We start from the raw sequence: 26,064 nt of genomic DNA on the forward strand, positions 1-26,064 counted from the left end.
CAAAACTCACAAATAGCTTTAAAAATGTAACGGTACTTATCCTGCTAAGAGCGATCGGATGATCTCCTTCTTCAGAGTTCATTCAGAGTTAACAGAAGAAACCAAACTTTGCCATTTCACCAATTACACTATTTTATTTCATGGGAGAAAGCAGTACGCGCACAGCACTAAATTTGCTTTGTTATCAGCTCATGTCAGTGCTCATTATTCCGTGCAAAAACAAGTGACAGTTTGCTTCACAGCAGTGTTCACAGCAAGGGAACTTTGTTTTCCCTTTCAGCAAATATCTTAAAATAACAATATAGTTCACTCTCGAATTTCCCATATATTTCCGTGAAGACAGACAGGGAACATCCCCTCTTGTGGTGAAAAAGGTAACTAAACTCATTGCACAGTGGTACAGTAAGGCATTTTAGGCGGACATGAGCTTTTCGTTGCGATTTTGGTTTGCGGTTTAAAGCCATAGTTTTTGTAAAAAGTTGTTTTTATGCATAGTCCTCTATTTATGTGCAAATGAAAATTAGGGTGGTCCTAAAATCAACGAAATAAAAACAAACTAACTTGTTTTTATTTGCATAAATAATTGTAAACATTCTTTGGCAAACTTGTAGATCAACTAATTCTAAGTAGCTTTGTAAAAAAACTTTTTTGTAGACACTAAATTTGGTTTCCAAAAACAGTCTTTTCGCTCTATTTTTTCAATTCAAATTTAAAAACAAAGTTTTCTTCGGTAACTTTAATCAAAAATACGCCAATTTTGACGTAAAAACATTGTCGATATATTGTACAGATGAAGAGTTTTCACTATTTCTATTTTAAAAATAGGCCCTTTTAAAATATTAATGTTCGTATAAATTATATAAATAATGTGAAGAAATACCGAAAGTTGCTTAAAATTAGTTGATCTACAACTGTGCCGATGAATGTATACATTTATTTCTGCAAATAAAAAAGTTAGTTTTTTTATTAAGTCGATTTCAGGACCACCCTAATTTTCATTTGCACATAAAAAATAGACTAAATATAAGAAACAAGTTCTTAGAAAAAAATTTTACTCTAAAACCACAAAATCGCATCGAAAAACTCATGTCCGCCTACATTGCCTTACAGTGCCACTGTGCATTATTTTTGAATTTCTGTGAGCGTTTGACATTCTCACACACGAAACTGAATTTACTCAATTTTAGATTTAGTTGACTCAATTTCATACTTTAACAGAAAAAATTATGTTGTAGATTTCGTGCGTATATTGTTTGTATGTAAAACTAACGCCATTCCGGGAGTTAAATATTGATAATATAATAGATGTAGCTTATCGAGGCACGAAGAAGAAATATTCAAATAATCAGGCCACGACGTGTAAATGAAAACTAATCCCAATCCCAAGTTTCTATAGACGTGGTTCCCTGTGTAACTTCACTAGCTCAGATCCATCACGGGAAGCAACTACGAAATGAGCGGCCGTCAAGCTCAAGCTCAAAATTCAGGCCACGAAATGAACAATTAAATGAATGTTTCAATTACCTCGTGGAAAAGATAAAAAGAGAAACCGCACAATGGTTGTCAATAGTCGTATATGGTTGTTGTGCAATTTTTAGCTTAGATAACACTTGAATGTTCTAACAATTTAACAATTTAAGTATGGATACATATAATGTTGTAATTGGTTTAAAAGCTTTAATATATTATATATAAGAGATATTTATCAAAACAAACATAATTAGTGATAACAACTGTTACGCAAAAACTATTATTTAATGTTTAGTTTTCTTCGTTTTGAAAGTATTTTTTGTTTTTTTATCCCTCCGAATTTGTTGCTCTCGAGTTCTAATCTTCGTATTCATCACTTGCAGCTTTGCTTTAACCAGCATGTTTATGTATTTACTAGCTGACCCGACAAACTTCGTCCCGCCTATTTTTGTGTTTAATTTAATAATTTTCAACATTCCAAATTCATTGATTTCTTGCGATTTGTTTATATCGTTTGAAATTATTGGTTTTATCGGAATGACAACATCCTCGACTTTTGCCTTTAGTACATCATCTCTATTCCGAAAACACTCATATTGGGTGGTATTAAGTTATTTTCGTTGTTTTCCAGAAACTGAAAGTGGTCATCTTCAAATTCAAGATGGTGTCCACGGTCAATGCTTGGCTTCTATACATTATTTCGATTACGGAAATATTCATATGGAGTAGTATTCGGCTGTTTCCCAGAAGTTGCCATCTTACAATTCAAAATGGTGTCTGAGGTCTATTTTTAACTCCATGCATCATTCTGGTTAAAGAAACTCTCATATTGGGTGGTATTTGGTCCCTTTAGGCTATTTTCCAAAAACCGAAAGTCACCACCCTGGATTTTAAAATGGCATTTGGAGACAATTTCTGGCCCCTGAGCGTCATTCTGGTTTAAGAAACACCAATAATAGGTGTTATTTAGTCATTTTCGGCTGTTTTACAGAAACCGGAATTCACCATCTTAGAATTCAAAATGGTGTCTGTGGTCGATTCTAGCTCCTGTGTATCATTCTGGTATCGAAGCATCTCATATTGGATGGAAATCGGCCGGTTGAAGAAATACCCATATTGGGTGGTGTTTTTTTTCATTTTCGGCAGTTCCCATTCACCGGAAGTCGTCATTTTACAATTCATAATGTTGTCTGAGGTCGATTTGTAGCTTTAGTGCATCATAAAAATCCCGGAAATACCCATAATGAGTGTTATTTGGTCTTTTGCCACTGTTGTTTAGGAACCGGAAGTCGCCAGATTGGATTTCAAAACGGCATTTGGAGATAATTTCTGGCCTCTGAGCATCATTCTGGTTAAAGAAACACCCATATTTGGTTGTTTTTGGGCCATTTTCGGCAGTTTTCCAGTCACCAAAAGTCGCCATTTCACAACTCAAAATGTTGTCTGAGGTCGATTTGTGATTTCAGTGCATCAAAACGATTTCGGAAATACCCATATTGGGTGGTATTTGGTCATATCTCGCTGTTTCTCAGAAATCGGAAGTCGCCATCTTGGATTTCAAAATGGTATTCAGAGACAATTTCTGGCCTCTGAGCGACATTCTAGTTAAAGAAACATCCATATTAGGTGGTATTTGTCATTTTCGGCAGTTTTCCAGTCACCGGAAGTCGCCATTTTACAACTCAAAATATTGTCGGAAGTCAACAAACGTACAAACCATGGAACACCACCCATGGATTGCCTCATACATAGGTGAACTTTACTATTATAAAATATTCGGCCGAGTCCACTTCACAATAAAATGTGCATTTTTTTCAGTGTACCCATTAGGGTAATATTACTGTCAAAAGTTACTCTTTTTCGCATTTCGTGTAGAACAAAATCAGAAGTAGCGCACCTAGCGGTCGAAAAGGTGACTAACGTTTCTGTCATTTTCAATTTGTCTTCATAATTTCACGTAAGTGAACTATATTGGTATTTAAGATATTTGCTTTCAGTTTATGATTTTTTTTAGCTGCGTACTAGCTACTAGAAGAAATTTCGTTGCCTGATTCAGTGCCTGAATTTTACATGGGATTGAGATAAGAAAATAAATTCCTTTTTGAACTGCATACTGCGCTATACCAATGAAAGAGCAATCGAGCGATAGTAAAATGCGTCAGCTTTACAGGGGGTAGACAAAATGATTGAGACAGACAAAATTTTGTCAATTTTTTAATAGCCAGAACTTCACGAAAAATGAATCAGTTTTGATTAAATCAGTTTCATTTTACTGGAAAACTATATTGATTTCCTAGTATTACTTGGGAATTTGACTTAACCTAAGGATAGCAAAAATGTTCCGGATTTTAGAAGTGTGTATCAAAATGTGTATTCTTGCAACGCGTAGAACTTTTACTACTTATACTACCGGTAACCGCAAGTCAGTCCCATCTGTAAAAATGTTAAAACGAGAAAACAGCTTCGAAAGATATTTCATTCACGCTCAGTTATCACTTATTTAAGATAAATTATTTTGACAATATTCAAGCTAAAATATAGTTTGCATACTAGCCTGCACTAATTACGTTGTAAAAACCATTGATATAATTGATTTTATGATAAAAACCTTGAGTGTGACTGACTTGCCGTTACATTCGACACCGAAGAGAAAAGTAACCGCAAGTCAGTCACATTGCCATGTTGGAACTATAGTGCGTGTTGACGTGTTGTTATTCGTTGCCGTGGAAAACTGTCAATCCTTCGCTGTTAGGAAGTGTATGTCCATGAGAACCTTTTAAGAAATGTCGACGTTGGAAAATCTCATGATGTACGGAACCGATGAAAGCTTATCCGGTGAGGACTCGGATAAAGAAACTGAAGCCGGGACTGCAGTTAGTTCATCCGACAACAAATGTCAAGATGATCCAAATCCATTTGAGGTTTGAGCATCACCTTTGGAGATTTCTTGGAACGATTCCCTGGATTCTGATGGAAGTTTTTTCGATACTCAAGATTTTGCGGATAGATCCACGAAGAAGCGAACCAAGGAAAAAAATTGACTTGAATCCGTATTAGCAGAAAATTGCTCCACATAAATACATCACCAATTTAAACTAAGAAATAATCCCATTTGATTGATTGATTTTTATTATAGAGCCTTTAACCTGAGAAATAATCCCAATAATTGATAATTATTACTAGATAACTTATTTTCATCTAAACGGTCGTATCGAACTCTTTTTTACTCCCCATTCATTTTACTGTTGTATTATGCATGTTTTTTTTGTAAATCGAGACTGACTTCCGGTTATTTTTCTTCTAGGACTGACTTGCGGTTACTTTGCCAAATGTGACAATTCGACTTGGTATAGATTTCCACTTTTGTTGAACAAACCACTATTTTTTATCGGTACATCTGAAAATATACTCAAAGCTAGGCCAAAATACGATGCTAACTCAAAATTGACAAAGTTACAGATGGGACTGACTTACGGTTACCGGCAGTATACATCTACAATATTATTGAAATCGATTGCGAAGAGAAATCAAAACTGGTTCAAGTTTTATGACATAAATAAAGTGTATTACATTTACGTTGCCACCCTGTACAACCAACCTGCCAAGTGGATCTCGAGAAGTTGATAAGCGCTCACGGAGAAGACTTAAAGACATTTTTCAATAAACTGTTCCTTGTTAACGTTAACGATTGTCTGAGTTCGTCTTTGTCTGTCCAAGTCAAAGTTCGAAATTATTGTAGAGGTTATGGGCAATTCAAGGAAACGCATCCCGCAGCTGACCGAACCAAATTTTGAACTGTTGTCCTACGGTGGCTTTGGCTTGAAGCGAACCCCAGCAGAAAAGTGGATGAACGTGAAATCAGGATTTTCGAATGTAATGCTGTGACATTGATCCCGAACCAGCAGAGGAACGAAATTAAACCCCAATAGTCGGGAAATAGTGAAGATTGGCTATGCTCCGAATGGAACCCAGCTTTGGTACAAAATGGCGAACACAATTGTTGTTGCAAGAGACGTTAAGTTCAACGGAGAATGTTTCCCTTACACTGAGATGTAAGTCAGTAAGTGGTTTCTTGTTCCAAGTTTACGGCAACACAAGCATGAAGCAAGTGGCATTGAACGCTGGTCAGGATGAAGCGGTTTGGTTAGCTGGTTTTCTGCATGATCTTGGTCTTAAGATTACGCCACCAGTGACTATGAGTACAACCGTGGTTGCATAAGGATGGCCCATAACCTAGAGTGTTGACCCTATTCGGACCGACAAGCATTTGGCGGACATCTTCATGGAGGCGTGAGACGTTGGATGATTCTAAAGATCTACGAACAGTTGGGCTCCATAATCAAAAGGGGTGACGAAGTAGAAACTGCCAAGTGGGCCTTGATAAGTTGACAAGCGCTCTTTTTTCAACAATGTGGCATTTATAAATTACGTAACGCTCATAGAGGGAGATGGTTATCTACTTCCAAAACGAACATTTTTATTAAGCAACGCAGAGCAGAGGCAAACGTACCAATCGACTGACTTTTGAAAACAGAGAAAATGTTTGTCTTAAAAACCTGCGCGATTTTTACAGCAGCCGCTTAGCCAATTGACACATTCGATTTTTGAGTTATTGAGAATAAAATCGAAGCAAACTATGCGGTAACCTTCAGACGGGAAAGAGCAGAAGAAATTGTGCATGATTTTGATATATTTAACTCAAAACTAAAAACTAAAAAGTGAACTTTCATCATCTTTACATAATGTCTATACCTACATAGTTTGCTAGTACGATACAATTTTTTATGAGCCATAAAAACAAACAAAATCCGTCTGTGATTAATCATCCTGCCACTCAACACGTTTGTCAAACTGCGACGCCGATTGATAGCTTACTGACATGGCACCTGCGTGTCAATGGCAACGTTTGCGTGCCACTAAAAAAGGTATCTAAATGATGCTTACCGCAATTCCAAGCAAAAATCACGAAACTTGAAATGAACAAACTAACAGCTTCACGTTATGCAACAAGTTTGATATTCGCGTTGGCGAATCTTTCGGAATGAGTACACGGCGAATAAAAATTCAATCCAAACTCGCACAACAGAACGATGAAAGGCTGTTGTCGGTGGATGATATCATTCGGATTTATATTGTTAAACGAAAGTAGTACACGGTTCGGGGATTTTATTGTGCATTTTATTACATTATGGCGAAGAGTATTAAGATTGATGGTACAGAGATTTTTGGTTAATAACACAAATATTGTTAATTTTGCTACTTCAACCTTATATCAAAATAAAAAAAAATCCAATTAATGCACCTTCAGGATCAATAGATATGCTGTGTCTTTGGTTATCATAAAAATGACAAGGAAATGGCTCTAAAGGTTAATTCCATCAATCATTTGTGAAAGAAGGAAACAGAGTGTGAAAAAACTATATTTTGATGTTTTTCCCATTTGAATAATGTTGCTGTCGAGGTTTTTACGAGCTCGATTATTCAATCTGCGGTCGACAGGGTTTTAAATGTACCCGAAAGAGAATTTTGATTAGATTTCAAATAGAGAGGAGCAACTTATCAAAACTCTAAAGGCGAAACGGAATTTGACTTCTTGAAACAAATATCTAAACTAGATTAATTTTCCATAAATATTGAATATGTAGGCATGACAGGTTAAGTACAAAGGAAATGTCAATGTTTATTAATAATGAAAACATGAAAGTGTTATTAGTGTGTCTTCTTGATTAATCGTACTGTTTGTTCTGTTCAAATAATCTATTAATCAGTAATCGATTGTCTGTAACCTTACCCCTTAATACGCAACTTTGTTTTAAAACAACATTGCGAATAACGTTTCAAATCCGTTTATTTTTTCAACTGCTCCAATGAATCATATTTCTAGAAATCCCAAATACATTTATTTTGACACATTATTCACGGTATCGTTTTGAAACAACGTTGCGCATTTAAGGGGTAATTGTCAGTTAATCCATAAATTGACATAATTTTATTATTCAAAAAAAAACTGAACCTCTATTGCAGATTTTCTAATGATGAAAAGTTTTGGTGGAAGTGACGTTTTTATCTCGTCATTCAAGCTAATGTTCAATGTGCATATTGTAAATTTCAGATTATCATTACTCCATAATGGTGCCGATTTCAGAACTGAGAAATATTTCCAGACATGGAAGCACTGCAGCTCGTGTCAGTTTTTTTCTGTCTCCGGTTTATGCAGGGCTTATGCCTGCTTAGTTCTGTTCAAGGGGTTCTGGTGTTGAAACGAAAAGCATTGCACAAACGTATTGTACAGTTCTAACTGATCTGCATAAAAACCTTGACGATCCGGTAAAACATTTAACAAGTAAAAATCTTCTGGTTTCGACCGTCTATATTTCCCGCAAACCTCTACAAAAACGTGCAAGTAAAGTAGTGGAAGACCGCCGAAGTTATAAACGAAAAAAAAATTTGCTTTTTTTTCACTAAATGAAAGGCCCAGTGATTTGGCTATCAATCAAGATATGTACCAGAACGAATGTTTAGAGAAATTTTCGATCCCAGCTCTTTAAAAACGACATGCTGAAGGAAGGTACGGGTTTTGGTCAGATGAAGCATCATCACATTCGAGTAGTGAGGGGCAAAAGTACGCACGGGTAAAAGTACGCATTGGCCTTTTCAAAACATACGAGCAAAATAAACTGGCAACACTTTATGAATTTGCTGTATTATAAAGTCACATCTAAACACATAAGATTCCGTTTAATTGGTGCGAAGCTATGAGGATAGTTTTGTTTTGAGCTGTTTTGATCTAATTTCCTTAGTTTTGGGAACTATTATTGACCTATTTGAAAACTGCAGAAACTCTAAAACAAAAGATCCCAAAAAACTCTTGTACAATTGTGGTTTGTATGGTGAATTTGTTTTGCCAAAAATATTTTTGTATTTGTCATAAAATCAAACCAGTTGGAAAACTCATTGAGGGGTACGCATGAACCGCTGCACAGTGGGGAATCACTAGCCATCAGCAAAAAAAAATTTTTTTTTTCGTTAGCTGTTTCATGATATTTTTCCTTTATTGCTATAACATTCAAGTGTCTAAATCCGAAATTTGAGCGCAATATCATTAAATATGAATTTTTTATGACTTTTCAAAGCTTGGCAAACTGACAGTTTTTGTCTTTTTTTGAAAAAAAAAGTACATTACTTTGAAACGCTCTGTAGCTTCAACGATAGCTTGGATTTTTTTGATGTCGAAGGAAAAGTTGTTGTAAATATTGTGCAAAACAAACCCTTTTCATTAGATATTGTAAAATTCGGTCATAATAGGGCTGACACTAGAAAAAATTTAAAAAAACATGATTTTTTGTAGAAAAGTAGCTTAAAAGTTTAGTTGCCGCAATTTGCCACGGTTGTGACTACATTCAAAATTTAGGTAAAAACGTAAGCTTTCAAATGCATACTGTCCGCTGCTGCGCAAAACTGCGCAAATTGTCACTTTCGAGAAAAAGCGATAGCAGTGTTTTTTTCATTTTTTTTTTTTGAGGTTGAAATTTCAACCAGGATTAATTTTAATCATAACCACGATACCCCATTAATGGAAATTTATGATATCGAACTCAATCCGTAAGAATAAAACAAAAAATTGGACAAAATTTACAAAATTTATCAATTAAAAGTTATAAAATAAGTGTTAAATAAGAAAATAGTAAACAAATCTCTATGAAACTTTTAATTATGTCAAACTTTATCACTTTCTGCAAAGTTAAAACAATATTAAAAACATTCAGCCCTTTTCAAATTATGATCATGAAATTTGCTAAACCGATGGAAGTGTTAAATACTAGCAGCAAATTCACTCCATCAAACTCCGGCTAACAATAGCCCGTTTAAAGATTGCTTTTGCTTCGCACTCATTTGCATACAAAAGTAAAGCACACATTTTGCTTTATGAGAAAAAAAAAAAACAAAGAACAGTCGTCGCACTCCGCATCTTTTCGTATTCATTAAGAAAGTTGTGTCATTCCAGTGTCTTGGTTTTCAAATTCATAAATTCGTTGAATTTTATTATGGAGCCTTCAACTTTAGCGGCACCACCTAATTCAATGTCTAGTAAGTTGTCAATTCATGGTGTTATACATGTATTTAAATGTCCTCTTTCAACCATAGAAACCGGATTAGGAAGATAACGTATATGTGAAACAATGAAACATCGAAAACCCCTAGAAGAAATAAAAATTGCAGCGAAAGACATGTTTCCTGCTGATAAGTATAATGAACTTCAAATTTTCTGGAAACAATTCAACACGAGATTTAAGCGATCACAGCGGAAGATGATGATGCTGATGATGATTTTTTTAATTTGTAATTAGTTTGTATTACTTATGTTGTTTTAGTTTATTAAAAAACATATATATATATATATATATATATATATATATATATATATATATATATATATATATATATATATATATATATATATATATATATATATATATATATTTAGGCAAAATTTGTTTATTTCGTTTATTTCGGTAATTACGTTAATTTTTTCAATGGGTAGGACGCCCGGTGGCACTACTTGTGGTCAAAGATTATATAATTCTATGAAAGAGGAAAAAAGTGACAAAAAATATTAAAAATTGGATTTCGTGCTTTATGGACGGCCCCAAACAAAAAATTGATGCCAAATTCGTGTTCAGCGCCCCAAAATTATGTAAATACCAAGTTTTTGTCGCATTTATCGACACTTTTTTTGCTTGGCCAGCCTTTGTATGGAGTTGCCCCACTGTGCGCTGGGCAAAAGTACGCACTAAGTGCCATTAACCGTAAAGAAAAAATGTGTTCAATAACGATGTTTTTGTACAGACATTATTCAAGAATAACTAGTGATATGCGGATATGCTCCGAAACTGAAGAATATTATGGTTTTATGATTTTTTTAATAGAATCTTACAACCATTTTAATGCTTTTGTTGATATGCTTTCAAAATAGTCCTTCCGGGATAGATTGAGGCTTCTAGAAGCCATGGAAATAATGAAAAAACAAGGTCAAATACCATCCAATGTTTATTTTAGCAACCGCATGATGCCCGCAGATCGGAAAATGCCCCAGACGCCATTTGGAATTTCAAGATGGCGACTTTCGGTTTCTAGAAAACAACCTAAGATGGTCAAATACCCTCCAATAAGTGTATTTCCGTAATCGAGATGATGTCCAGAGACTGAATAACGACCCCAGACACCGTTTTGGATTCCAAAAGGCGACTTCCGGTTTCTGAAAAACAACAAAATGTGGCCAAATACCTGCGTATTTTTGGATCGGGATGATGCTCTGAGACCATTAAGTGACACCAGACGCCATTTTGGATTCCAAGATGTCGCCTGCTGGTTTCTAGCAAACAACCCAAAATGGTCGAGTACCCCCCAGTATATGTATTTCTGGAATTAAAATGACGCTCTGAGACCGGAAATCGACTTCAGACGCCATTTTCAAACTCTAGATGTTGACTTCTGGTTTTTTTTTTCCTGGTGGGTACATTTTCCACTGCCACCAGAGACTTGGTCTTTTGTGGCGGGCCCCTATTTGATGTAAGCCTCATCAGGGTGTCGTACCTCTATTAGGTTGAATGGTTTCCACTTGCTGAATATAGGCATCGTCCCAATAAGGTATTATTGAACGAATAAAGTTCACTGCCTTATTGGGAGAAGTCATCCAGATATCTAATGGTTGTATTAAGTGTTTATCAAAGAATTGCTTCCTCTTTTGAAAGAGTGTTTCACAGTCACATAATAAATGTTCCGAGGTTTCTTTATCTAGGTTTCAAAAGCGACAGGCATCAATTTGCCATTTACCTATCTGTTTAAAGTAATGTTTACTTGGGCAGAGTCCCGATACAAGGCCACTGAAAGAACATACGTCTTGTTTTGAGATACTGAGCAATCGCTGGTTACTGTTTTTTTGGGGTGCAATAAATTTTTTCGATTGTCGAGCTTAATTATTGTTTTTCCAAATGTTTTCTATCATTGATTTTTCCCACTTCCTAAGTTTCCATTTTGAGGGCACATTCTGAGATCCCACAAAACGGTTCTGGCCCTATGAACAACTGCATTGATCCATTTCTCGCCAACAGATCAGCTTTTTCATTTCCTTCAATTATTGCCTGTATTTCTGCTTGAAATACTGTTGGCCACTCTCCCATAGGTATTGATAGATTGACTCCAGGACCTGCCACCCCAGCGCCAACCCTATTGTTAAACCTGAAGCCATTCGTATAGAATACTATTGAGCCTGGTTGAATGTTAGGCCCACCTGATTCCCATTCAGTGCGACTTGGCTCAGTCACTTGGAATAGTCGTTCAAAGTTGTACTGCCTATCCATCCAGTCTTCCTGAGATAACATTGCATTGATTTTGAAACTTTCAAGTATACTGAGGTTTCCCCTAAGGTATCCTTCAAGGAACTTTTTTGTTCTTTGTAGCCTCAGTGCGCTTTTTTCTGCTTCTAATTGTACAAATAGATGCAAGTAAGCTTAACATTGCTTCTAGTGCCTCTGAAGGAGTACTTTGAATTGCTCCCGTGATGGAAATTGTGGCAAGTCTTTGCAACTTTTCCAGCTTCTTTTGAGCATACCTGACATTCGTTGTTGGCCACCATACAAAGGACGCATATGTTATTCTGGGTCTAACGATAGCTGTATAGATCCAATAGATCGCCTTTGGCTTCAATCCCCATTTGTTACCAAAGGTTTTTTTACTGATCCATAAGGTACTTGTAGCCTCATTTATTATTTTTTCCATATGTAAGCTCCAGTTTAATTTGCTGTCTAAAGTTACTCCTAAGTAGTTGACTTCTTGAGAAAGTTCTAACTTCGTTCCATTAAGACATAAGTCAGGAATTTTGATTTTTTTTCCTGCGTGTAAATAGAATAACGTTAGTTTTCTTCGGCTTTATCGTAAGTTCCTCTTTTTTGCACCACATTGTAGTTAATTTTAGAGCATGTTGGAGTCTATCTCTGATTACATGCTCATATTTTCCACGAACTATAACTACTATATCCCTGTGATTCTAGTTGTGTCAACAGTTCATCAACCACTAATGACCACAACAGGGGTGAGAGAACTCCTCCCTGTGGGCATCCTTTTGCAGTCCTTACTGTGACTGTTGAGCCTCCATGATTGCAAGTTATTTCTCTTTTTTGTAACATTTCAAATATCCAGTCAACGATAGTTTTGTCGAAGTTACGTTTTATCATAACACCTTTCATTGAATTATAGGATGCATTATCAAAAGCGCCTTCGATGTCTAGAAATGCTGCTAGCATAATTTCTTTGACTTTGAATGTTTTTTTCAATTTCTGTTACTGCATGAAGTGCTGTTACTGTGGATTTGTTATGCTGATAAGCAAATTGATATTTATTCAAAGATTTTGGCTTCGGATATTCTGACTTAGTCATCGATGAGTTTTTCCATCAATTTCAATATGAATGACGAAAGGCTAATTGGTCTAAACGATTTTGGACTCGTTTTGTCCTTTTTATATGCTTTCGGAATAAAGACAACACGAACACGCACTTTCGCTTACGACTGGTGAAGATCCTGGGAAGTGTACCCCCATCATTAGGTTCAAAGTTTATGTGGCGGTGGAAGTGAAAGCTCCGCTGTTATATTTAAAAGTGCCTAAACCATTAGAATGATCTTGTGATAGAACTTTTTGTAACCTAGCAACCACTGGAGTACTTTCGATATATTCGCATGTGTGCCTCCAGTTTTGCGTTAAGATTTCCTTATTTCTTTATTGTACGTAGTAAGAGCTGATCTATATGCATCCCACTCTTTTCGTGCCTGCTTCCTTAGATTATCTGACTTCCGGTTCGTCTGAAGTCGTGTTCAGGTCTCTTCGCATCATTCCGATTCCAAAAGTACTCATATGAATGATATTTGGTCAATTTTGGATGTTTTCCAGAAACCAGAGTCACCATTTTGAATTTGAAAATCGCGTTTGAAGTTTATTTCAGGTGTCTGCGCATCATCCCGATCCCTGAAATACACATATTGGTATTCGGCCATTTTCGCCATTCAAGATGGCGTCTGGGATTGTTTTCAAGTCTTTTGGCATCATTCCGATTCCGAAATAACTCATATGGGGTGGTATTTGGTCAATTTTTACTGTTTACCGCAGACCGGAATCTTCGAATAAAAAATAGCATCTGAAGTTGTGTTTGGATCTCAGAGCATCAATTCGATTCCGGAAATACCCATATTGGGTGGTATTCAACCATTTATGGTTGTGTTTTCGGAAACCGGAAGTCGCTAATTAGGAATCCAAATGAATTTGTTTCTATGGCCTCTGAAACCCAAGTGTAATCCATTCCGGAAGGTCGATTTTCGAGGCATATCACCGAAACGCTCAAACCCCGGCCTGTGGAAGTAATTTTATGACCTTTGAACCAATAATTGTAAGATTCTGTTCAAATATTCATAAAGTTTCTAAGATTCGGAACATATCCCCAGCAAACCGGATTTCGGGAAATAAGAAAATTATTTCGGGGCACCGCTCTAAGGCAGCTAAAAAAATCAATGCAAAACTATCAAAAACAATTGTCACCTGTTTGCGTGTAGAACGTCAAATCACAGACTAACAGACGTAACACTGAACACTGGACCAGGAATGGAATCTAGCAAAACGTGAACAGAAGTTTTTTAAGTACTTAACCCTCTGATGCCCAAATTTTTTTTCGCTTGAAAAAGTTCTAGCCGCTCTGTTTTGTGATCCGTAACACATGTCTGATAACAAGAAAACTTCTGTTTTGAAAAATAGTTTCTTATTTGGAAAAATATCAAGACCGCCTGAAGAAAAATATCAAGACTGGGCACTCGCGTAAAAAAAATCAAAGGAACATTATTTCAAAACGTAATTTTATTCGAGCTCATTTTATGTTAAAAAATAATATCGTTCTGCTAGATTCCATTCCTGGCTCAGTGTACACTGGAACCAAGCTCCATCGCCGTAAAAAAAACGATATTTTCCAATCTTCTTTCAAATGACAGGCGTCGCGCGACAACGTCGTCTGAGGCGCTGTCATGCAATCTCATACATTGTTTGTGGTTCCCAATTTGACACATGCACGTACGCTAGCGCTGTTGTCGGAATACGGGACGCAGCGCGAACACGGCAGCTGGTGCTGTTAGCTACGTAATCTACTGTAATCATTCGAACGATGGGTTGATTGATGATTTGTTCAAAGTGTTATGTCTGTTTATCTGTGGTTAAATGGTGTATCACAGCCATTCGCGTCTAATTGGCGTCTCGTATCTAATGATATTGATTTCAAAAGGACATTCAGCGTTCGATTTTAGAACATATCTGCTACTTCGAACACATGATAGAACACTAGAAATCTCTGAGTCACTCAATAATTTCCATACCATACCGTGATGTGCTGGTTTATCCCTCTTTAGTAACCTCTCCAACAACAAGAAAAAACTTCAAAATGTTATTTTTAAATTTGCATGCGTGAATTATTTTTACTGGTTCATGTATAATATTTTAACAGTTCATTGAAATAAAGAAAATAACACATGATGTTGCATTGTGTAGTTTCATAAAGATTTTTTCAACAACACTATATTAACCCTCATTTCAGATAGATATTTCATGAAACAAATAACCATCTTGAATGTAAATGTATAACGCACAATTATTGGTCGAAATATGATTTTATTTACCAAAATTTTAAATTTAATTTTTTTAAAAGCAAAGCCTCGGTGCTACATTTCGAATGCGAAGTCAACCCTTAGTCTATTCTGTTTTAAAGTTGCAGGGCTAGCGCTACAATTAGGGTGGTCGGTATTACCGACTTTTCGAAAAACCGGTAATTCGGTATTCACAAAAATAAAAACCGGTAAAACCGGTAAAAAACCGGTATTTTTATTTTTTTCGGATTAATACAAACCAGAGGTGACTCGTGGTCTTCAAACCTACTTTTTCAACTACAAAATTCTTAAAATCATAGTTCGGGGAATTAATGATGATTGTCCGCGAAAAAAAAACGCATGTCATTCTCTCTGTACTAGGTATTTAAAATGAAACTAAAAAATAATTAATGATATAGGGTGTCAAACGTCTCCGGTATTAGTTGTCTTCGGCCGGATTTCTGCCGCAGTCTTATGCAAAAACCTGTCCAAGTAAGCCACTGCCGAAGAATAAAATTTGGATTCGTAATTTATTTTTTGCTAAGCGTTTCAGGTTGCATCTATGTATGGACGTGTCGCTGCATGCTTATGTTTATGCATTTATGAGTACCTATGCTTCATTACGATCCAGATTTTTTTGTAAGATTAAGAAATCTGCGACCATTGTTTTGATCTCTTGTGGTATACGATCCAGATACAACACTGGATAACAGTGTTTGAAGAACTCCAATGAATGAATCTAGTGATATGATTGCGAGGAACATAATTTAGAAACTAATGTTATAACAAAAAACATAGATTTATACTTAATTTTTTTTTTCACATCGCAAAACTTAGTTTCAAGTAGTGAATAACTTTAAAATTCGTAAAAAACAATATTTGAAACTGTTGAGAAGAGTATATGAATGAAGTAAAAAAAAAAGAAATCACGATCAGACCAGAATTTTACTTTTTACGAATCCGAATGAATGAAGGATATAAATACTTCTTCATTCTGTTCGATCCTCTTTAAACAGTTCATTCAAATTATTTATTATTATAATTATTTTATTAACTTTAGCTCTTGATGGAGAATCGAAAAATGTGGCATATGAACAAGTTTGTAACTGAAATAGAAATAAATGTTTGAAATGAGAGGTTGGTAAAACATATATAAAAATATAGAAAATTATGGAAAAAGCAGAAACTTTTACACGAGTGAGGCCGGGTACATTCAGTTAGTTGCTAATAAAAGACCGCTGCGGTACGGGTGACGAAGGTTTGAACTACTCAAATTTCACTTTTTCAAGGAGCAGTAATTTTTAGGATGAAATTCTTTATTGGTTGATTATTTCATCCTGTAAACACTTTATATCAACAAAAAATGAATTCCTAATCGGAATTTATATTTATTTATTATTTTTTTAAGTTTTACTTTCAAGTTGCACAAATGAATAATGAATTTTCGCTGACATGATTGTGATTACTGCCTCAAACGATGATTTTCATAATTTGTAGGTAAACTGGCAGGTTCAAAACCCACGCGTTGCCACTGTGAGTATAAGAGTGTAAAAAGATTAGCTGTTCTACTTAAAAAAAATGTTTTGCTTTATTGATATAAAGTTTTTTGACATATTATCGATACAAACAAACACATCGTCTGAATCCGAGCAGAACAAACAAAAAGATAACAAAAATTGATAAATAGTTAAGGGTAAATTACTATTTAATGTTGCTTTTGTATAAATGTATTAATCATACATATACATCGTCATGTGATTTGTAAAGCCTGCCTAAGTGAGTAGCATTCATTAGCCTAACAATGATTCATGAATATTGTGACAAGTTTTTTTTTTCAATTTAAAGAAAAATACCGAAAATACCGGTTTTTTCGCCTCGCTAATACCGGTATTTCGGCATTGAAAAAAATATCGGTTTACCGGTTTTTGTTTTACCGGTAAACCACCCTAGCTACAATCCTACTGACACTAACCTACTATGGTATTAAGCCAGAATCCTACCTCACGACCAGATGGGAGGGTAATATTTAATGTAGTACTACCACAGAAAGGGTTTTGTGAGCTATCATTTTCTAAACTTCTTTCTGGTTTAGCGAGATTTTATTTTGAAATCAGGAAAATTATTCTAAACCACTTTACGAGAGGTGCATATATAAATACTTAGCACGATCAATTTTTAATTCAAGAAATAATTACACCTAACGAGCGTAGATAAAGTAAAATTTCCATTCACCTTAATATATGCATTCGTGAGTTCGTGACTGACACTAAAGTCGTTAAAAGCGGCGGAGGCAAATTATTAGAATCTTGGAATGTTACATTGAGAGTTGCATTTACTACTTTGCAACAATCAACAACCAATTTTATATAACTTCTACAAAGATGATTAACGGGGTATTGATAGTTGTTGATTTTGTCTGTAGTGAAATTTTTTGATGTTTGAAATTGAATTAAATCAAAACAAATCAAATCAAAGTCAATCGAAATTAATATTCATAATAAAAATTCACGTATCTTTTTACATCACACGTTTTACTGTTCCATGAGCAAAGTTTGATTGATAGCGAACAACAATCGATCAACAAAAAATACGAAATTGATTACAATTTCGGATATATTGATCAATTATAGCAACTTAGCATCGAATTACACAAGAATCAACATCGGCAGCATAGTATAGTTGGCCCAATAATCCAATAAGATTGATAGATTTTTCGCATACCGCAGCCGACGCACCTCCGCCGGCGGTATCGATTCCAATCGGTGCTGTGGTTCCGCTTCAGCTACAACAACACTGTTAACATAGTGTTAACAACGGTATATCTGCTCAGTGAAATTTATCGAACAAAGTAGATTGACATGCCGATCGAGCTTGCGGCCCTTTTAACCCACCTCAGCTGGGTTAGTTTGGTCTTGTGCATCGCGGAATGCAACTGCAGAGAGTTGCCGCCCGGTGTCTGCTTTTCTTCAAGCCGAAAAATTCCAACAGAACTTACGCACATGAACTGGCTCGTAGTCATTAACGGAGAACAGGCCGAATCATGCGTGGTTCTTTCTTTACTGTTAGTTGCATTTACTAACGAAAAATGTGCATCATTATCGGTAACATATGAAGTTGCTTTCAATTCAACCACATATAAATAAAGTAACTGGTTGATGAAAGAAAATCAGTTTCGAAGTGTAAGTCAAACTGGCAAGTTATCGATCAATATCAAAACCAAAAATAATGTTTAAACAGTGTTTATTGTTTTTTGTGCTGCTTGGAAGCTGTTTAGCATTGCGACAAAGCGGATATTACACAAGAGTGAAACATATTACGCAAAAAAGTAGTAATAGTATACAGAATGAAGATAGTAATAATTCAGAAGGTGAGCAGAAAAACGAGCTCACCAGCGCTGATGGAGAAAAGACAGCAGAGGCTATCATGGTCACAGGAGGAACCGAAACAGAAACGGAACAAAATATAGAAAATAATGAAACACAAAATGAATCAGGGAATCAACAAACAGAGCAAGCATTCGGAGATCGTATTCCACAAGGAGAAATTGAAGGTAGCCAGCAAGAAAATAGTAACCAACAAGAAGAAAACACCGGGGATCGTTCGCAGGAAAACTCCCAGGATGGAGAAGAGGGACTTAAATACCGGAAATTTCCTAAATACAAATATGAATATATTATCAAAGATTTTCATACTGGTGACTACAAAAGTCAATGGGAGAGTCGGGATGGTGATCTGGTGAAGGGGGAATACTCACTGATAGAACCGGACGGCACTCGTCGAATCGTTAGTTATAAATCCGATGCTAAGAGTGGATTCGAAGCCGACGTTAAGCACCTGGGCAAAAGTCTGGGACTTGGAATTACGCTTAAAGGGGCGAGAGGTTACGCCCATAGTTACACTAAACTAAAACAATATCTCTGATTTAACATTTAGAATCATTATAGGATTAGTTTTAAAGCTCATACCAATAGTCAGTAAATATTGTCGTTAACTACTACTTTATATTCATGACTCAATATCACATTTCGTGCACTTGAAACAGCAGGGGGAAAATTGAAAGATTCAAAAACTTTGCAATGAATAATACTCTCTTGTTCAAGGGCTTAGCATCTGATACTTGAAATACAGAACAGTAGCTTACTATAATGGGGATTTACTTGTTATGTGCTTCACCAATTGGGTGCTCAAGGATGAGTGTTCATTTGGGTCATGTCCCAACCAAAAAGCACCTTTATGTCACTACGTCAATGTCATTCCAATGAGTTCAAAAGAGATAAAGAAAAATAATTATGCGAAAATAATCACAATTTAAAGACGGACTTTTGTATTATTGTTCTAAGCTAGTGAAAAATAAAGCAAATATATTCTTGAGCAACATTTGAAACATAAAAGCAATTTCTTCAAAAATGTTCCAATTTTAGTAGTTAATTTTTCGTTTTGGATCGTGATTTAAATATTGATGATTACAATTATTTTCAAGCAAGAACGGTTTGTTTGATCGGAGTGACGTCTTGGGCAAAGTTGTATATAATAGTTTTGTCTTTCCCAAAAAAAAACACCATGAAAAAAAATTATTTTGAACAAAATTAAATAGATCATTCCGAGTCGAACAACTAAGCGCATCGGTTGTGTTTATCGGTCGTCTCGATATATTCGCAAAAAGTAATCGAACAAAAGGCATCGCTTGCCCGGTCCCGGTCTAACGAGTGCTGTGCAGTGCAAAATAATTCCGCTTTGAGGGTAATCCGCTATTGTTTGCTTCGTTGCTGCGTAGCTGAACCGCCGCTGCTGAACCGATCGTTTCGGTGTTTAGCTGTGTTGAAGACAACCAGAGCTACAAACAAAGAAGAAAGTGTAAATCCGCACAGCTGCCGGCTTCCGGCTGCTGCACCCAACCACCACACACCACATTGTCGAAGACAACTGGAGCATCGCTCGAAATCAAGAAAAGGTACGTGTTTCTTGTCGGTGTTAGGGCGCTAGCCTTAACACAATGGAAGTCGATCCTCCGACACCGAACCCTCCTGACCCTGTCCCTCCTGCTCCTTCCCCCGCTGTTCACTCTTCAGTTCCCCCTCGTGCCAGGCTCTACCTTGACGAAACCGGCCAAAAGCAGGACCTAAGTCGAAATCCCTGAACATATTACAAATTTCGAATGACCTGACGTCACGCTTCAAGGCCGTGACTGAAATAATCAAGGTCAGACCAAACAAGCTCCGTGTTGTGGTCAATGACCTGAAACAGGCCAACGATATAGCTTGTTTCGAGCTCTTTACTCGGGAGTATCGCGTATACATACCGGCCTGAGACGTGGAGATCGATGGCGTCGTGACCGATCCGAGTTTGTCCGTCGAGTGCCTCTTGAAGGATGCTGTAGGCTGTTTTAAAAACAGCAGCCTTCCTGAGGTTAAGGTATTAGAGGTTAAACAACTGCGATCTGTGTCGCTCGTCGGCGACAAAAAAGTATACACTCCGTCAGACTCGTTTCGTGTCACGTTCGCCGGGTCTGCATTGCCGAGCCACGTCTTGATCCACCGGGTTCGTCTTCCTGTGCACTTATTTGTCCCCGTTTAATGAACTGCACCAATTGCAAGCAGTTAGGTCACACAGCCGCCTACTGTTGCAATAAGGCACGGTGCGGTAAGTGTGGAGAGAACCATGCCGACGATTCCTGTAGTGCGAATGCTGAAAAATGTATCCACTGCGGGGAGAATCAGCATGAGCTCTCCACATGCACGGTGTACATGCAGCGCAAGGATAAATTGAAACGGTCTCTCAAAGAGCGTTCAAAGCGTTCTTACGCTGATATGCTCAAGAAGACCACGACCACTTCTACCATAACAGCAAACCCCTTTGATCTGTTGTCTTCGGATGAAACCGACTCTGACGAACCACTAGAGGGAACTTCTTTTGCCAATCTTGGGGAGTCTAGAAAGAGGAAAAATCTTTCCTCCCCTAAGCTACCCAGAAAAGGTCCTAAGATTTCTCAAAGTGGAAAGAACAGTACAACCAAAACTAAAGGTGCTACGGAAAAACCGAAGCAAACCCCTCCTGGGCTTGGCAATTTAAAGTCTCAGAAGGAGCTCCCAGCACTTCCAGGAACATTTAAAACCCCAGTTGCTCCTTTTGCACATCCAGTTGACAAAACAAATGCTGGATTGGTAAATTTTTCTAATATTGTGGACTGGATTTTCGAAAATTTCAATATACCTGATCCAATTAAAAACTTTCTTACAGCGCTCCACCCAACAGTTAGATCATTTTTGAAGCAGTTGACTGCCCAATGGCCCCTCCTTGCAGCGATCGTATCCTTCGATGGCTAATTCAACTGCTAATTTGAAGGATTCTCTCTCTGTTTTACAGTGGAATTGCAGAAGTATTTTACCAAAAATCGATTCGTTCAAAGTTTTGATAAATAATAACAAATGCGATGCATTTTCCCTTTGCGAAACTTGGCTTACTTCGAATACTAATCTTAACTTCCAGGATTTTAATATTATTCGCCTTGATCGAGACACCCCATATGGAGGAGTACTTCTAGGGATTAAAAAGTGCTATTCTTTCTATCGTATTAACCTCCCCTCGATTGCGGGCATCGAAGTTGTCGCATGTCAAATGACAATACAAGGTAAAGAGCTTTGTATTGCCTCAATATATATTCCTCCCAGAGCACAGGTTGGGCAACGGCTGCTCTTTGATTTAATAGAACTTCTTCCCTCGCCACGTTTGATTTTGGGAGACTTCAACTCTCATGGTGTGGCTTGGGGTTCCCCTGACAATGATAACCGCTTCTCTTTAATCTATAACCTTTGCGATGACTTCGACATGACTATTTTAAACAACGGTGAAATGACACGTATCCCGAAACCTCCAGCGCGCCCAAGCGCTTTGGATCTATCCTTATGTTCGACGTCGCTACGGTTGGATTGCACATGGAAGGTAATCCTCGATCCTCACGGTAGCGACCATTTGCCTATTCTTATATCAATTACTAACGGGTCAACTCGCATGCGACCAATTGACATTCCGTATGACCTCACACGGAATATCGATTGGAAGTTATACGAGGAAATGATTTCAAAAGCGGTCGAGTCGATTCAACATCATCCACCACTTGAAGAACACAACCTCCTCGCGGGCTTGATTCTCGACGCCGCGATGCAAGCCCAAACGAAAAAATATCCCGGCGTAACGATCAAAGAACGGCCTCCCACTCCGTGGTGGGACCAAGAGTGCTCCGATGTCTACACGCAAAGATCCGACGCGTTTTTGGCCTTCCAGAAGGGAGGTATACCTGGCGACTATTTACGGTACTCGGAGCTTGATACCAAGCTTAAAAGCTTGGCTAAAGCAAAGAAACGCGGATATTGGCGTCGGTTCGTGAACGAGACGTCGAGGGAGACATCGATGAGCACTCTTTGGAACACAGCCCGAAGAATGTGGAATCGCGTAACGGTCAACGAAAGCGAGGAGTCTTCAAGTCGGTGGATATTTGATTTTGCCTGGAAAGTATGTCCGGACTCTGTTTCTGAGCAAAACATTGTTCGCGATGCGTCTCCGGGCCACGACGCGATAGAATCACCTTTTACGAAGGCAGAATTTTCAGTTGCCCTCCTGTCCTGTAACAATAACGCGCCTGGGTTAGATAGAATCAAATTCAACTTGTTGAAGAATCTACCCGGCAATGCCAAGAGGCGCTTGTTGAACTTGTTCAATAAGTTCCTGGAGCAAAACATTGTACCGCTGGATTAGAGGCAAGTGAAGGTGATCGCCATCAAAAAACCAGGGAAACCAGCTTCTGATCACAACTCTTATAGGCCGATTGCAATGCTATCCTGTATCCGGAAATTGATGGAAATACTACAAGGTATACAGCCCTAGGGTTGTATGAAATAGTGACGTGGGACTAAATACTGTAATTAGGGGATTTTTTGTTAAAAAATATACAGAGTCTGCAGACAGAATCAATGTGTTTGCTCAGCGACTGTACGTATTTGTATTTTCAGCCTCCTCTGGAAATCAATTTTTGAAATATATTCAACAACACTCGAAAAATATCGTTTATATTTGGCAATATTATGCCTGTAGTATTTTTTGTGTGTGCATACAACATGTATTTGACAAGGCACAAGCATATCGTGCTTGTTGAAGAAGCACCAAGAATTTCTCGTAATTTGACGCACGCAGTCAAAATTAACTCTATATTCTCAAAAACCAAATCCAATATTACTTATTTAACTCTGATTAAATCAAATCTATAATATAGATCTTACTTTGAAAATAATAAGGAAGCCCTCACAAAGGTTCATTAATTGGCAAACATAAAAAGATATTTTAAACAAAATTTTTAATAAGCTCCAGCAAAAATCTTAGCAATCAACAATTCCATTTTTGTTTTTTGCTTGACAATCCTTTTCATTTGCCTACAACTATATTCGCTGTATGACGAAGACAGCTGATATACGTTTGTTATGGTAAAGCTTAGAATAATAATATATCATCTAACAATTTTAAAATGTAAAAGTAGATTCTGAATGAATCTTAGTAAATAAACAAAAAATTCACAAGCATTCGCTGGCTCTTACGCTTCTATAAATGTATATCTTTAGGAATTTACTCTTTTGATACTATCCGGTCTCGATTATTTAGTGAATATCGAAGATAATTTAAATGTACGAATAGAAGAGCACCGCTGCAATCATAGACGACGAGAGACCTGCGGTTCTTTACTCTACTGGTACTGTTGCTTTTACCGGCATGTTTTCTTTCAAGACATCAGTTTTTATTAGGTTCTTCAGAACCTAACACGCAGGTTTAGAAATTGTTCAAGGATGGGTGTTGTTTCAAACTTTTCGGAAAACTTTTACCTTCGAGACATCATATTAGTCTAAGCTCATAGGAGCAAAAATAAATTGACCTATTGGGACGGGGAGACTCTGTCAATTTTTTTCGATATTGATACAGTGAATACCATTGGGAATGGTTGGTGTCCATTCACGTCGTCTGTGCTAGGAATGCTCGCATGTAATTGGTTCATTACTCGCGTAAATTTGTCATTGAAACTTTTTATCAATTTTACCGCTTAGCAATGAAATTAAAGTGACACCTAGCATATTTCAAAATTGTTATACATTTTATCTATCCAACAACATATTGGTTATTGTTATCCATCATGTGGTTATGCTGTTATTAACGTTTGAAATCTGACGCAACATTTGCTAGTTTCATTTCCAATTTTACAGAATGCATCCCAGTATAGTAAACAAAGACGTAGTCCCACTTCAAAAATGATACTCCGTCGTTTAGACCATTGGGTCGAATCAAATGGTCTACTATCAGATACTCAATTTGGCTTCCGCCGTGCCAAAGGGACGAATTGTCTTGCGTTGCTTTCAACAGATATTCAGTTGGCGTATGCTCGCAAAGAACAAATGGCGTCTGCGTTCTTGGACATTAAGGGGGCTTTTGATTCCGTTTCTATTGACATCCTTTCGGGTAAACTTCACCGACAAGGATTTTCTCCAATTTTAAACAATTTTTTGCACAATTTGTTGTCCGAAAAGCACATGCATTTTACGCATGGCGATTTGGCAACTTTTCGCATTAGCTACATGGGTCTTCCCCAGGGCTCATGTTTAAGCCCCCTTCTTTACAACTTTTATGTAAATGACATCGACGAATGTCTGGCAAATTCATGCACGATAAGACAACTTGCAGACGACAGTGTAATCTCTGTTACAGGAGCCAAAGCTGCCGATTTGCAAGGACCATTGCAAGATACCTTGGACAATTTGTCTGCTTGGGCTTTACAGCTAGGTATCGAATTCTCTCCGGAGAAGACTGAGATAGTAGTTTTTTCTAGGAAGCATGAACCTGCTCAGCTTCAAACACAATTAATGGGTAAAACGATTTCTCAGGTTTTGGTACACAAATATCTTGGTGTCTGGTTCGACTCTAAAGGCACCTGGGGTTGTCACGTTAGGTATCTGATGAAAAAATGTCAACAAAGAGTGAATTTTCTTCGTACAATAACCGGACAATGGTGGGGAGCCCACCCAGGAGACCTTATAAGGCTTTACCAAACAACGATATTGTCTGTAATTGAATACGGGTGTTTCTGCTTCCGCTTCGCAGCAAACACACATTTGATCAAACTGGAGCGAATACAATATCGTTGTTTGCGTATCGCTTTAGGATGCATGCAGTCGACCCATACGATGAGTCTGGAGGTCTTAGCTGGAGTTCTACCATTGAAAAACCGCTTTTGGAGCCTCTCTTCTCGCATTCTTATTAAATGTGAGGTCTTGAACCGTTCTGTGATTGAAAATTTTGAAAGTTTAATCGAACTCAATTCTCAAACCCGTTTTATGACATTGTATTTCAATCACATGTCTCAGAATATTAACCCTTCTCCGAATATTCCAAATCGTGTCAACTTATTAAATACTTCTGATTCTACTGTGTTCTTCGATACATCCATGATAGAAGAAATTCGTGGAATCCCGGATCATTTACGCGTGCAGCAGATCCCTAAAATTTTTTCCAATAAATATCGAAACATCAACTGCGACAATATGTTCTACACTGACGGATCACTTCTGGATGGGTCCACTGGCTTCGGTATCTTCAATAATCATTTAGCCGTCTCCTATAAGCTCGATAATCCTGCTTCTGTTTACGTCGCAGAATTAGCTGCAATTCAGTACACCCTAGGGATTATCGAAAAAATGCCAACGGACCATTATTTCATCTTTACGGACAGTCTCAGTTCTATTGAGGCTCTCCGATCGATGAAAGATGTTAAGCACTCTCCGTATTTCCTGGGGAAAATACGGGAACATTTGAGTGCTTTATCCGAAAAATCGTTCCAGATTACCTTAGCGTGGGTCCCTTCTCACTGCTCGATACCGGGCAATGAG

At 37.2% G+C, this 26,064-nt stretch overlaps 2 protein-coding genes across 6 annotated transcripts in view; one reads left to right on the plus strand and one right to left on the minus strand.

The window, feature by feature from the left end:
• Positions 1 to 26,064, minus strand: part of LOC129725494 (G-protein coupled receptor Mth2-like) — a 111,075-nt gene that overhangs the window by 40,712 nt on the left and 44,299 nt on the right. The window lies entirely within an intron of this gene.
• LOC129725496 (uncharacterized) lies at positions 18,329 to 19,456 on the plus strand. Its single transcript, XM_055681423.1, has one exon. It carries the CDS (start codon positions 18,371 to 18,373, stop codon positions 19,064 to 19,066), a length of 696 nt encoding a protein of 231 aa, XP_055537398.1. The 5' UTR covers positions 18,329 to 18,370; the 3' UTR covers positions 19,067 to 19,456.

The sequence above is a fragment of the Wyeomyia smithii genome, chromosome 2 (assembly GCF_029784165.1).
Source record: "Wyeomyia smithii strain HCP4-BCI-WySm-NY-G18 chromosome 2, ASM2978416v1, whole genome shotgun sequence".
NCBI lineage: Eukaryota > Metazoa > Arthropoda > Insecta > Diptera > Culicidae > Wyeomyia > Wyeomyia smithii.